This window comes from Protopterus annectens, chromosome 1.part1, assembly GCF_019279795.1.
Source record: "Protopterus annectens isolate FY-2018-M chromosome 1.part1, PAN1.0, whole genome shotgun sequence".
Classification (NCBI taxonomy): Eukaryota; Metazoa; Chordata; order Ceratodontiformes; family Protopteridae; genus Protopterus; species Protopterus annectens.
This window is the reverse complement of record NC_056726.1, coordinates 1,529,741,983-1,529,757,166: the sequence shown is the minus strand read 5'-3', so window position 1 is coordinate 1,529,757,166 and position 15,184 is coordinate 1,529,741,983. Positions and strand designations below refer to the sequence as shown.

At 44.2% G+C, this 15,184-nt stretch overlaps 1 protein-coding gene across 2 annotated transcripts in view; it reads right to left on the bottom strand.

Annotated features, from left to right (window-relative positions):
• The window catches only part of LOC122811194 (protein quaking-A-like), a 466,526-nt gene that overhangs the window by 295,156 nt on the left and 156,186 nt on the right, over positions 1–15,184 (bottom strand). For both annotated transcript variants that reach the window (XM_044082883.1, XM_044082875.1), the window contains exon 3: positions 2,541–2,657. In XM_044082883.1, the coding sequence (XP_043938818.1) occupies positions 2,541–2,657 (117 nt within the window). The remainder of the gene's footprint in view (positions 1–2,540; positions 2,658–15,184) is intronic.

Genomic DNA, 15,184 nt, shown 5'->3' with positions numbered 1-15,184 from the left:
AATAATCATAACCTCAAAGTGTAAAAAAAAAAAAAAAAAAAAAAGAAGCAACACAACTATCAGGTTACAAATTTAGAAATAAAGCAAACATAAAAAAACAGGAGTAATTAATTCACGGCTATGGAACTTGCAAACATTCACAAACTGCCATAAAACATACATAAAGGATTAAAATCCCAGAAACAGACAACCCTCATGCTGTGCAGGCAAGGTAAAACCTAAGCATATACAAAATTTCTAATCAGAATACACTATTTAAGCTGACAGAAAATAAAAACCCAAAAGGGCTTTTCATCCAAGCCTCAGCTGAAGAGATCCAGAGTAAGGAATAGTCTTCCAAGAGATCCTTCCCTTACCATAGCTCTAGAAAAACAGAAATGATCCTGTCTGTGGGTTGGTATGGCAGTGCCTGTACTGGAAGTGCAAGGGACTCAATACACTGCCGGATTGGGGTGGGGAGGTGGGGGCACTACTACCCAAATGCCAGTAAGGCAGTTTGATGATCACGTTTTTCTTCTACGCAAACACTACACAAATACCTAGGAAAAATTCACATTTGCCAGTTCACCTACTGTATTTGGGTAGAAACTGGACTGTCTGGAGAAAATCCAAGTGAACATAATTTATCATATATTTTACATAATTACCTTAGCATTAACAAACCTTCCCACATTTCTTCTTGTCAAATGCATTCATTTCTCATGCTCATCTTCATGCACATAAATGCTAAACTTAGAGCTAGTCAAATGGCACACAATGTCGGACACCAGCACTGTATACCATACTGGCACAGCTTTCTGCTGCATACAGATCCCCAGTAACACATCTACCTGAATGACACATACCAGAGGAGCTGATGCCTGGTGCATCAGCACCTGTAAAGCCACCATCTGCTGGACAGACTACAGAAACATGCACTAGATCAGAAAAATAAAAGCCTGCAGGTAAAAGAAAAATGCTGTCTGGCAGCTGGCTTAGAGGATTAAAGAGCTGTTAATGAGCAGTTTCCTTAGTCTACTGGTGGAAGGTTCGATTCCCTCAGCTTCCATTGCCTAACTGTGCAACTCCCACCTGGGTGTTTAACCTGAAACTGCTCATGGGCAGAGTATGAAAAATCCATGTAGACCCAGGCTGTACCCAGGAAAACAAATATAAAGGCGAGAAGTACCCTACAAAGTGACTTTGGGTCAGGTAGAGTTAGTAAGGGCCTTACGGTCTGCATAAGCACAACACTGGACTGCTACCACCAACTAGTATCTCTGGTGACACAGTAAGATTTAATAGGAAAAGCAAATTAAAAGTCATGGCTACAACCTGCAGGCTCACTATGTGTTAAGCAGGAACTGGCATCTGCTGCACCGGAGATCAGACAGAAGGTAACACCAGGCACACAAGGATTACATACCACCAAATACTGGGTCTAAGGAAGATGCCCAGTGTTGCATCAAGTGGACAAGATGAAAAAGGGTCATAATTACCCTGGATACAATCAGAATATCGGCAGACATTAGTCCTTAACCACCGACTACAATGATGTTACTTTCTGTTCATGTCCTCCTCTCCATGAGGCTGGTACTAGTTTACCACACAGAGCTTAAGAACATTAAAAATATGAAATTAATGTATTGGCTTCTAGTTTCGTCCAAAAGGCAATTTTCTAACAAGTTGTGACACACTGAATGGCTTTGCCGAGAGCTCTAAAGAGAATGCAGTATGGTGTGAAGCAAGCAGGAAGTGAAGGTGGCTTACCTTATTTTGCTCAAACACGTTTACCTGTCTTGTTTTTCTTACTACATTATTTAAGCAACATGTGTTAGCTTGCATCATGTTTCAACAGTTTGAGACACTGACATACTGATCACTGAATACACGTGTATTATAAAGTCCATACGCAAAAAAACAGGCTTTTTGAATTTTAGTACATTTAAAATTTTATGGACAGATTGTTAGATTAAAGTGTACCATACCAACATTTTGCGTAAATGTTAATGTGCATTTGTATTTGGCAAGTTTGGAATACCTACAGGTCTTAGTGTAGCTACTGTTGTAATTAAATTAATTTAATGCAGGCATCTGCCGGAATGATGTATATTTTTCCTACAACTGTGTGTGCTCTTCTGACAAGATAAAAAGTCTTATGTAAATGTGCAAATAAAAAGGACACAGCAATCACTGCAAGTTTTTTAACATGCTAGAAAAGAGAAGGATCCTGCACTCAGCCTAACATGTATGGCTAAATCAATTTCTACCCAAGGACAGTTTGGTAAGCCTGAGAACTTTCATCTATCAAGCTATCCAAAGCACTTTTGAAACCAGAAACTCTCTTTACCACAGCTGCCATTTCCACTCTGTTTTAAGCTAGATTTTTTTTTTTTTTTTTTTGTTAGTAATTTGACACTTTTCTTCCTGCACTTCTACAAAGCATCCTCACTCATCCCCTTAATATATACATACCAAAATGTTTTCAAAAAATAATGAACCTTGTGACTAATTATGTAACTTTTTAGGATGCTGGCTCAGATACTGAACTTGAAACATACCTTCTTTTTGTCCCTCATAGAGCTTTTACCTCGAACCATGATTTTACATCCAGTCAGGGCTTCTAGCTGCTTTGCTGTTAATCCTCTTGGTCCGAGAATTCTTCCAACAAAGTTGTACTGAAGAGAGAAAAGAATCATTCTCACTTACAAAACTTCAGCATTAAAAAAAGTGTATTTTTACATGGAATAAAGCAACTTATATGGCTTCCATTTTTATTGGAAGTATACATTTGAATAAAACAACAATCTGTGATTACCTGAGTATGCCTTCAGCCATGCCATTAACTTCCCAAGAGTTCTCCCTGCAATTACAAAACTCTGCTTAAGAGGACAACTGTATTACAGTACAATACAGTAAAGTACAGCTGGATGAGCAGACATGACAGGGCTCTAATATCAAGATTTTTACTTTATTCATCCTTTGAAGATTCTTATTGTAATTTATTCATCCTTTGTTGACCGGGTTAGTCTCATAACAGCCTCTTTTTTTCAGGGGAGTCCAGAGGTGGAAATTCCCCTAGTCTTTTCAATAGGTGCCATGGGATCTTTTTCACCCATCCAAGCCACCAGCAGCCAAAGCAGATGAGACCTTGATTTAACATCTCATTCGAAGGACAACAGACAACTCGAGTGCAGCACCTCCCTTATGTTACATTGCAGTGTCAGCAATCCATCTACCTCCTGTGAGAATAGCTCTACCGGTTGCATCACGGATACTATCAGATCACTACTGCAATTATTTATTATGCCTGGGAATTATATGAAGAAAGATACCCAAACTTTTGGATGAACTTCCAGAGACATTGAGGCCACAAGGAGCAGAACCTCTCCTTTCTACAACAAGGATATTAAACATCTAGTTTTTTTTTTTTTTTTTTTTTTTTTTTTTAAATTAAAGCAGCCCATTCTTTTCTGGAGTAAAACTTTCCAAGAAGTATACTTGTATATCCTGTATAGTGAAGTTTTGTCAAGTTTGTTTTATCTTCCTAAAATCCTCTACATTCCATCTTGCCTCAAGGACAGGGACAGCAAGAGGGAGCTGTGGACCCATCTTAAGTACAGTTGTGTACACTACCCATAAATGTAGATGCTAAGAGTGTATTCACTGTTGCAGTCATCACATTCTGGTTATTCCTGCCAGGGTAGCCCTTGGCCGGCCTCAATACCAGATGCTTAGTATTTCTGCGTCGGTTGCTGCTGCTTCAGGACTGATGTCAGGTCATCAGTAGTATAAAGTAAGACAGCCAACGCCATTACATCAGTTTTTCTTGCCCTAACCTGTCAGGAGCCAAGTAGGAGCCAGGTTCTGGTGGAAGAAACCCACCAGTAGAAAGTAAATACCAACATGCCCCTTTAAGTATAGAGAAGAAAAAGGGGGATGAAGGGAGGGAAACCAGGACTGCAACAGTGAATAAACTCAAACATCTACATTTATGGTAAGTGTGCACAACTGTACTACGTTCTTCGTGTTTCACTGTTGCAGTCATCACATTTGGGTTGATTCCCAAAGCTGAGGAAATGGGTGGAGGCAGTCAAGGAAAAGTACAGTTGTGTACACTTACCATAAATGTAGATGTTTGAGTGTCTTCACTGTTACAGTCATGACCGTAGGGTTCTCCTCTGCCGGCAGGCAGTCCTCAGTCGGCCAGAATCCCAAAGTCTGGGTCCGGCGTTGGCTGCTCAGCCATGCTCCCTGACGTCAGAGCACCAGGAGTACAAAGCTGGCAGCCGACTCCATGTTCTCCAGTTTTTCTTGCCCCAGATGTCAGGTGTTCCAAAATGAGTAAGATCCCATACCCTTTGCAAATACACCTCAGAAGAAGGGTGAAGAAGGGAACCACACAAAGGGAAAAATAAGAGGGGACAGGAGGGAGGGTAACCCAGACTGCAACAGTGAAGACACTTGAACATCTACATTTATGGTAAGTGTACACAACTGTACTATGTTCATCGTGTTTCACTGTTGCAGTCATGACTGTAGGGTTGAATCCCAAAGCAGAATAAAAAGGGAGGTGGTCATAAAGTAGAGGGGGTGGCTAAAAGGCCCTGCAAGACTACAGAAGCAAAGCCTGCCCTAGATTTAGAGTAGAGAGGTAGATTGTAGTGCTTGGAAAAAGTATGCACTGAACTCCAAGTTGCAGCTTCCAAAATGTCTTTGGTAGGAACTCCCCTGAGGAAGGCAGCTGAAGTGGCAGCAGCTCTGGTAGAGTGAGTCCTTATACTTCCTGGGATTTGCTTTCCATGGTGTGAATAACAAAATCCGATTCCATGAGCAATCCATTTAGAAATGGTCTGTTCTGAAATGGCTTTACCTTGGGAACTTGAAGCATAAGAAACAAACAATTGCTCCGATTTCCTGATGTCCTTGGTTCTGTCCAGGTAAAAACGTAGTTGTCTGTGTACATCCAAGGAATGCAAGATCCTTTTCCCCTTTATTTTGAAGACTGGAAAGTTGGCAAGTGAATGGTTTGATTTAAAGCCACTTTGGAAACCACCTTAGGCATGAAGGTAGTATTAGTCCTTAAAGACACCCTGTCTTGATGAAAAATAATATAAGGTTCCACAGCCATAAGAGCTTGCAACTCTGAGACTCTCCTGGCAGAGGTCAGAGCGAACAGGATGACTGTCTTCCAAGATAAAAACTTGATGTCAGATGTGGCAGCAGGCTCAAAAGGAGGTAAGGTGAGCTTTTCCAAAACATAGTTGAGATCCCAAGCAGGAATGGGTGGAGATCTAGGGGGCCTTAAGTTCTTAGCTCCTCTGAGAAACTGTCTCATGAGCTGGTGGGAAAAGATTGGAGGGTCTGTATTAAAATGAGCAGAAATAGCAGAGGCATGTATTTTTATGGAAGAGAAAGAGAGACCCTTATGTAAGAGGTCTGTCAGGTAAAGTAAAATCAGAGGAATGTTAGGAATAAGAGGATCTGAATCCTGAGCCTGCATCCAGGAGTAAAATCTTTTCCATTTTCCTGCATAAGATTTTCTAGTGCTAGGACGTCTGGCTTCTAAAATGACATCCATAACCTGCTTGGGTAGGAGAGAATGAATCATAGACCCTGGATTAACCATGCCGCCAGGCTAAGAGTTTTGACATGGGAGTGCAGAACCTGACCCTAGTGTTGGGACAGAAGGTTCGGAGTCTGTGGTAAAACCCAAGGGGGCTCCAGACAAAGGTTTTTCAGTGTTTGGTACCAAAACTGTCGATGCCAATTTGGGGCCAGCAAGATCATCATCTTGGGTTTTTCCTGTTTGATCTTTAATAACACCCGTGGAAGAAGAGGTAGAGGTGGGAAGGCATACCCAGAGAGGTTTCTCCAACTGAATGACAGTGCATCCACTTTCCAAGCCAGTTCCTGGAATGTCCTGGTGCAAAAAATCTGTAGTTGATGATTGAGGTGGGATGCAAAGAGGTCTATGTGAGGACATCCCCATACTGCTATAATCATCTTGAATATTTCGGTGTTCAGCATCCATTCGTGTGGGTCCGACAGGTTTCTGCTCAGACTGTCGGCCAGGAAGTTTTGCTTCCCTGGCAGAAACGGAGCTTGAAGGTCCAGTTTGCAAGCTAGAGCTGTGTTCCATAGATTCATGGCTAGTCTGCAAAGGGGATAGGAATGAGATCCCCCTTGCTTGTTTATGTACCACATAACTGTGGTGTTGTCTGTTCGTATCAGTAGTTGTCCTGGATGGAGAAGATTCCTGAAGGCCAGTAGAGCCTTCTGAACGGCTAACGTTTCCTTTAAATTGATATGCAGGAGCTTCTGATCCTTTGTCCAAAGGCCCTGCAGACAGCTGCCCTGAAAATGGGCTCCCCATGCATAACCTGAGGCATCCGTGGTTAGTATCAGAGTGGCTGGAGGCAAACTGAAGGGTTTTCCTTTGTTTAGAGTACATGCCTTGGACCACCAAAGGAATTCCTTTTGAAGACAAGGCAGGACGGTAATCTGTATGTCTAAACTGTGGCAATGCTGAGACCATACACTTTTTAGGTACCACTGTATTTTCCTCATATGTAGTCTTGCATATGGTACGAGAAGGACGCAGGAGGCCATGAAACCCAAAGCCTGTAGGAATTTCCTTGCAGATAGCTGAGTTAGTGTTGCCAAGGTTTTGAAAGTTGAAGCCAGCTGTAATTGTTTTTCGTATGTCAGGAATGCCATCTGGGTTGTTGTGTTGAGAAGAGCACCCAGAAAAGTTATCTGTTGTGAGGGTGTCAAATTTGACTTTTTTATGTTTACAGTGAATCCCAAGAACTTGAGAAGATTCTGAACAAATTCTAGATGCTGGAGTAAGACATCCTTGCTGTCTGCCTGAATAAGACAGTCGTCCAGATAAGGGTAAATTTGAATTCCCTTGAGTCTGCAATAAGCTACTACTGGAGCCAGGCATTTGGTGAAGACCCTGGGCGCAGTAGACAATCCAAAGGGCAGCGCAGAGAATTGATAGTGCCTCAATCCGGCCTTGAACCTGAGGTATTTTCTGCATTCCTGTCTGATGGGAATGTGTAAATATGCCTCCTTTAAATCCAAAGTTACCATCCATGTATTTTTGGTCAGCATTGGAAGTAGCTGCTGTAGAGTAAGCATCTTGAATTTTGGTATCTCGAGAAAAGTGTTCAGGACTGACAGATCCAGAATGGGTCTCCATGAATTTTGCTTTCTAGGGACTAGAAAGAGCCTTGAGTAAAAACCTTGTCCCATCTCTGAAAGTGGAACTAGTTCTATGGCTTTCATAGCCAAGAGAGCTTCCACCTGGTTTAAGGCCTCTAAAGTACAGTTTTGTACCTACCATAAATGTTAGCTGCAGTAATCACAGATGGGTTTTCTGCCGTCAGGCGGTCCCTCGGTTGGCCGAATTCCAAAGTCTTGGTCCGGCGTTGGTTGTAGTCTCTCTCTCTTCTGACGTCAGTGAGGCCAGAGTATACAAGACACAGCCGACGCCATGTTCTTCAGTCTTTCTTGCCCCAGATGTCAGGTGCCCCCAGAAAGAAGGCAATACATAAAATATGCTTATATGCGTATACATGTAATGCAATATAATCCAAAAACAGTGGTTGCAAGCAAATAAACCTTAGAAGGATAACCCAGTCAGGCTGTATGAAGAGGTTGTTAGGCCCCATGCCTTTACCAAGTGGGGAAGGAGGGAGGGAAACCTGTACTGCAGCTGTATTAGCACTCGAACATCTACATTTATGGTAGGTACAAAACTGTACTATGTTCATCGTGCATACAGCTGCAGTAATCACAGATGGGTAGAATCCCAAAGCTACGCACAGGGTGGTAGGTACTAGGAGGAACTGGGTTGAGCCAGAATGCCCTGCAAAACAGCAGTGGCAAAGCCTGCTCTTGTTCTGGAATATAAAGGCAGGTGGTAGTGTTTTGTGAAGGTATGTACAGAACTCCAAGTGGCTGCCTCCAGAATATCTTTGGTAGGAACTCCTCTGAGGAAGGCTGTAGAGGTAGCTGTGGCCCTGGTGGAGTGTGATCTGATACCTGTAGGAACAGATTTCCCATGATGGGAATAACAAAACCGTATGCAGTGGCCTATCCACTTTGAAATAGTCTGCTTGGAAACTGGCTTCCCTTGAGCCCCTACAGCAAAGGACACAAAGAGTTGTTGTGATTTCCTGAAGGACTTTGTTCTGTCCAAATAGTAACGTAGCTGCCTATGGATGTCCAAGGAATGTAGCAGCCTTTCCCCTTTGTTTTGAGGATTGGGGTAAAAGGTAGGAAGGTGTATGGCTTCATTTAAAGCTACCCTAGATACCACTTTAGGCATAGATGATGGGTTGGTACAAAGGGAGACCCTGTCCTGATGGAAAATGAGAAAGGGCTGCACCGCCATGAGGGCCTGTAATTCCGAAACTCTACGAGCTGAAGTGATAGCCAGAAGGAAGGCAGTTTTCCAGGACAAATATTGCAAATCTGATGAGGCAGCTGGTTCAAAAGGAGGAAATATTAATTTTTCTAGTATGTAATTAAGATCCCATGCTGGTATTGGTTGTTTCCTTGGTGGTCTAATATTCTTAGCCCCTCTGAGGAACTGTCGTAAGAGTGGGTGAGAAAATAAAGGAGGATCCGTGTTATATTCTGCAGAAATAGCAGAGGCATGGATTTTTATGGAGGAAAATGAAAGTCCACTGTTCAGCAGCTCAGCTAGATACTGTAATACCTGAGGCAAGTTCAGTTTTCTAGGGACCTGGCTTTTTTTCGCATTCCAAGAACAAAACCGCTTCCATTTTGCGGAGTAAGCTTTTCTAGTAGATGGTCTTCTGGCCTCCAAAATGACATCCAGCACCTCCTTGGAGAGTAGGGTCTGTTGTGGTGTTAAGGAATTTTCCATGCAGCGAGATTGAGTGTTTTCAGCTGACTGTGGAGAGTTTTGTAACTGTGCTGAGTCAGCAGAAGTGGCATTAGAGGCAGGGACCAGGGAGGAGTATGTGTTAGGCTCCTCAGCAATGGGTACCAGTGTTGCCTTGGCCAATCTGGAGCAATCAGTATCATCTTCGGTCTGTCTGCTCTTGCTTTCAAAAGTACCTTGGGCAGAAGAGGCAGAGGTGGGAATGCGTAAACTGTCCATGCTGTCCAACTGAATGAAAGGGCGTCCACTCTCCAGGCCTTTGGATGAAAGGTCCCCGAACAAAACTTTTCCAATTGAGGATTCCTGTGGGAGGCAAAAAGATCTATGTCTGGCCTCCCCCACACTTGGGTTATTTCTGCAAACACCTGCGGATGTAACTTCCATTCGTGTGGATCTGTCATATTTCTGCTTAATTTGTCTGCCAGTGTGTTTTCCAATCCTGGCAGGTACTGTGCTTGAAGTTCGATTTGCCATTCCAGAGCCAAGCTCCAAAGGGTCATGGCTAGTCTGGACAAGGGGTATGAGTGTGTTCCTCCTTGTTTGTTTATGTACCACATTACTGTGGTGTTGTCTGTTCTTATGAGTAATTGTCCTGGATGCAGGAAGTCCTTGAAAGCTGTAATTGCATTTATTACTGCTAGCATTTCTTTTTGATTGATGTGGAGGTGCTTTTCTTTTTGGGACCATTTGCCCTGGATGCACCTGTCTGTCATGTGCGCCCCCCAAGCGTAATCTGAGGAGTCTGTTGTGATAACTTGCTCTGCTTGAGGCTCGCAGAATGGGAGGCCTGTGTTTGCTTGACATGCTTGGGCCCACCACAGAAATTCCTTTTGCAAACATGGGATTATTGGTAGTATTGTTTCCAAACTGTGACTGTGTTGAGACCATAGGTTTTTTAGGTACCATTGAAGTTTCCTCATATGCAACTTTGCACATGGGATTAAAACAATGCAAGATGCCATGAATCCCAGAGCCTGCAGGATTTTCCTTGCAGTAAGCTTGGTACTTTTTGCTAGTATTTTGAAGTACTGAGATAGTTGCCCTTGTTTTTCTGGCGTAAGATAGGCCATCTGGGTGTTTGTGTCCAAGTTGGCACCCAGGAAGGTTATTTTCTGAGATGGTGTTAGCCTTGATTTCTCTTTGTTGATTGTGTATCCCAGGGCATGTTCCAGAAGTACTTGCTTGCTGTCCGCTTGGATCAGGCAGTCGTCCAAATAAGGGTAAATTTGTATCCCTTGAAGTCTGCAGTAGGCAATCACTGATGCCAGGCACTTTGTGAATACTCTGGGCGCAGTAGATAAGCCAAAGGGCAATGCAGAGAATTGATAGTGGATTGAACCTGCAAGAAATCTGAGGTATCTTCTGCAGCTTTGTCTGATTGGGACATGCAGGTATGCCTCCTTGAGGTCCAATGTTACCAGCCAAAACTCCTTGCCCAGCATGGGAAGAAGTTGCTGTAATGTTAGCATCTTGAATTTTGGTACGAGTAGAAATGTGTTTAGGATGGATAAGTCCAAAATGGGTCTCCAGTCGGTTCCTTTCCTTGGTACCAGAAAAAGCCTTGAATAAAAACCTTGACCTTGTTCGTGAGAAAGTACCTCTTGAATAGCTCTCATGCTTAAGAGCTTTGAAATTTGTAATTGTGCCTCTGCCCTTTGATTCTGTGGCAGGTTTGGCATGCCTCTCATTTTTGGAAGAGTGTGGAAATGAAATTTGTAGCCTCTGTTTATAATGTCCAGGATCCATTTGTCTGTTGTGACAATATGCCAATTGTTTGCAAATAATGCTAGGTTTCCTCCCAAAGGTGCTGCCAGCTGAGACGTGCTTGGCATGGAAATGAGGGAGTCATTGGGTTTGCTTCCTGTATTGTTGTGCACTGTCCTCGCCACCTCTTGATGCTGGAGTTTGCCATTGTCGTCCTCTAGATGATCCTTGTGATTGCCCACTGCCCCTTGTGCGTCTGTATCTACCTTTTTGGGGCTTGTCAGTGGCTGGAAAGGACCAGTTCTTTGAAGGCCAATTTCTGCTAAAACGTGGTGGTTGGACCTGGAAAAAGGTTTTGACAGTTTGCATGGATTTGGCTTTTTCTTCCATTTTCCGTAATATCTCCTCAGCATTAGCACCAAACAGCACATCCTTTTGTAAAGGAGCATCTAGAAGTTTAGCTTTCACATGATCAGGCAAGTTTTGTTCTCCAAGCCAAGCATGTCTGCGAATGACTGATCCTGTAGCAGCCGCTCTACTTGAAGCCTCTAGGGCATCATAACCACACTGTAAAGTGTGTTTACCCACTTGCTCCGCACTATGCATCATATCCTGTAACTCCTTTAAATCTGGTTGTTCAGGTTGAGACATTTTGTTCCTTAATTGTGATAACAGGAACTGTTGATATTTAAGCATATGAAACTGACAGTTTAAGGCCCTCATGGCTAGGGTGGCCGAGGTATATACCTTTTTACCTCACCTTTCTAAAGATCTTGATTCCCTTTCTGCAGGAAGTGGATTCTTGGCAGTGGAGGCCTTCAATCCCTTGGGGCCTTGTAAAATGGTTTCAGGGTCAGCATTATGGCTTTTGAAGAGAAATTGGTGAGAGCTGGGTACTCTGTAATACCTATCAGGTTTGACTGGTGCAGGAGGCAGAGAATCCGGGTTAAGGCAAGCCTCCAAATAGACATCATCCAGTATGTCCAAAACAGGGGGTATAGCCAGAGGTCTGTGTTGAGGTAACAAAAGAAATTCCCTAAGTCTTTTCTTGGAATCGGAAAAGTCTTGGCCTTCCCAATGGAAGTGTTCCCTCAAGGTGTGCAAGGTTTCCCCAAAGGAAAAATCCTCAGGACGGGATACAGAAGGAATGGACTGTTCTGCATCCGAATCCTCAAAAGGAGAGTAAGAGTGTTCCTCTGCATCAGAATGTTCTGATAAAATGGATCCCTGATCAGAAGAGGGGGAATCTTCCTCCACTCTGGGTCTCTTGTCTGGAGGGGGTTGAGAACATCTGATAAGAGTAATTAAATCCTCAACCATTTTAAGCATCTGTTTTTTAGGCATGGGACCTGGAGATGGGCCCTGTGCAACAGGCCTCTCGTGGGATGCCTGGCTGCTTTGGATTTAGTAAAGGCCTTAATTGAAAAAGAAGATGAAGGCCTAAATGCACCATGGGTGGAGGTGGACCTGTCCACATTAGTAGGCTCAACATTAGCAAAGGCTTCGGTTGTAGTCTGGGAAAGGGCCGAGGTCCCAGCGGTCTCTGGTACAGAGGACACCGCCAAAGGAGTGTCGTCTGTAGTCAGGGACTGCAAAGGCATCTCACTGAGAACCGGACCACGTGTAGCCTGTTTTGGCGTGGTGTCGGCGGGGACCACGGCCTCGCGTGTCGGTCCTTTTCCTTGCGTTTTTTGGACAAAACGGTAGTCGGAGTGTCAGACGACATTTTATAATCAAAAGCTTTACCAAAGTAGTGTTGGGTGAACTCCGCCCGACACTTAATAGTGCGTTTATTGAAGGTAGCGCAAAAGCGACAGCCCGAGACGTCGTGGTCTGGGCCCAAACAAGGTATGCAGAGAGAATGGAAATCCTTATGCGGTATTTGCTTCCCACAAGAAATACAATTAACTTTTTCTGACATCGGTCCGAGGCAAGAAAAGTTTCCCCAACGGGGTACTTAGCTTTAATGAAGACTTCGGTTTCCAAAATTTTCGTAATTCAGGAGCTGGCCGACCGGCACTTGCGAACTGCTTCTGCTTCGGGCACTGCGCGGCAAAAAAGACGGAAGAACATGGCGTCGGCTGTGTCTTATATACTCTGGCCTCACTGACGTCAGAAGAGAGCGACGACAACGACGCCGGACCAAGACTTTGGAATTCGGCCGACCGAGGGACCGCCAGAAAACCCATCTGCGATTACTGCAGCTGTATGCATGATGAACATCCATTGATGTTTTGGAAGATCCGGCCATCCGCTTGGTCTTGGTAGGGTATGAAAATGGAATTTGTAACCTCTTGAAACCACATCCAAAACCCACTTGTCTTGGGTTATACGAGTCCAATTTAGGTGAAAAAGAAGGTTTTCCTCCGAGAGGGGCTTCCAGGCAAGAAGTTCCTGCAGCCCAACAGAGGGAGTCATGGAGTGTTTTCTATGAGCTTGCGACCTGTCCTCTCCTCCCCTAGGGGTGGAAGCAGTCCACTGTCTTGGTCTATAAGAGGCTTGCGTTTGAGGCCTTCCTCGGGAGGGTCTGTACCTACCCCTCTCTGAGGCCTGTCAGAATTGGGAAAGGACCAATTTTAGGCCAATTCCTACTAAATCTGGGTGGCTGTACTTGTAAGAAATCTTTAACCGTTTGCATGGATTTTGCCTTGTCCTCCATCCTCTTTACCACCTCTTCAGCTTTAGATCCAAACAAAACATTATGCTGAACAGGAGCATCCAATAATTTAGCTTTTACTTGATCTGGCAAGTTTTGTTCCTTTAACCACGTATGCCTTCTAATGACTGTGCCAGAGGCAGAAGCCCTACAAGAAGCCTCCAAGGCATCAAATCCACAGTGTAAACCATGCTTGCCAACTTGTTCAGTGGCATGCATTAAGTCATGTAATTCCTTATCATCTGCACAGGCGGAAATGGAAGTTAACTTTTGTTTTAAAACAGACAGAAGAAATTGCTGGTATTTCAGCATATGAAACTGACAGTTTAAAGCCCTAATAGATAAAGTAGCAGAAGTGAACACTTTTTTGCCCCATCTTTCTAAAGATCTGGAATCCTTCTCAGTGGGAATGGGTTTTTTAGCAGAAGCGGCCTTAACCCCCTTAGGACCCTGAGAAATGGTTTCAGGATCAGCAGTAGGATTCTTGTATAAAAACTGGTGGGAATCAGGAGCCTAACAGGAGATGGAAGAAAAGAGTCAGGAGTTAAGTTAGCCTCCGAAAAAGCATCATCCACAATATCCAAAATAGGAGGAATAGCTAGGGGTCTATGTTGTGGAAGAAGAAAATCCCCAAGTCTTTCCTTAGATTCCGAGTACTCCTGTCCTTCCCAGTGAAAATGTTCCTTCATTTCATGCAAAGTTTCCCCAAAAGAGAAATCCTCAGGGGGAGAAGCTGAAGGAATGGATTCCTCAGCATCAGAATCCTCATAAGGAGGGAAAGAATATTCCTGGTCAGAAGAAGAAACTGAAGAAACAGAAGCCTGATCAGAGGAGTCATAATACACTTCCTGCCTTGGTCTTTTATCTGGAGGGGGATGTGAACCCCTAATCATAGTAAGCAAGTCTTCAGCCATCTTGAGTAACTGTTTCTGAGACTTGGGTGCCGGATCAGAAGAGGCCTGGGCTGCAGTCTTTGATTTGGAAGGAGTCTTTGCCTTTGCCTTTATTAGAAGCTGAGTAGGCCTGAAAACCCCTTCGGAAGCCGGTACCTGCACAGCGGCTCTGGACCCATCCGAAGGAGCATTGGCCGAAGGTCCTGTAACAGAAATATTCAAAGGGCTAGTTGGCTCCTCGTGGGAATCCATTTCGGCCATCGGTTCCTAAATGGCCGACGACAGGGGCTGCGCAAAAGCACCTCACTGACGGCCGAACCTGAAGCTGGCTCTGCTTGAACGATATCGTCTGATTTGGACCTCGGAGGCCTGTCTTTATCCTTGCGTCGTTTGTGAACTCAGGTAGCCGGAACCGTATCCGACGACATTTTGTAATTAAAACGCCTACCGAAGTAATGAAATGCAAAATCGTATCTTCGTTTAATTGTACGTTGATTGAATCTAGCACAAAACTAGACAACTGGCTACGTCGTGGTCAGGGCCTAAGCAAGGAATACAGTAAGAATGAAAATCCTTATGGGGTATTTGCTTCCCACATGAAATACAATTATTAACTTTTTCTGAGATCGGACTGGGCAAGAAAAAAGTTTCCCCAACGGGGTACTTAGCTTTGAGTAGAAGAAAGTCTTCGGACTGAAGTACGTTTATAAAAAAATTGTCAGGAGTCAGCCGACCGGCACTTGCGAACTGCTATCACCGCACGGCAAGAAAGACTGGGGAACATGGCGTCGGCTGCCAGCTTTGTACTCCTGGCGCTCTGACGTCAGGGAGCATGGCTGAGCAGCCGACGCTGGACCCAGACCTTGGGATTCTGGCCGACCGAGGACTGCCTGCCGGCAGGGGAGAACCCTACAGTCATAACTGCAACAGTGAAACACGATGAACGTCTAGGGGTTGGCTAGGATGCTCTGCAAGACTGCAGAGGCAAACCTGCCTTGATTTGGAGAACAGAGAGGCAGGTGGTAATGTGTG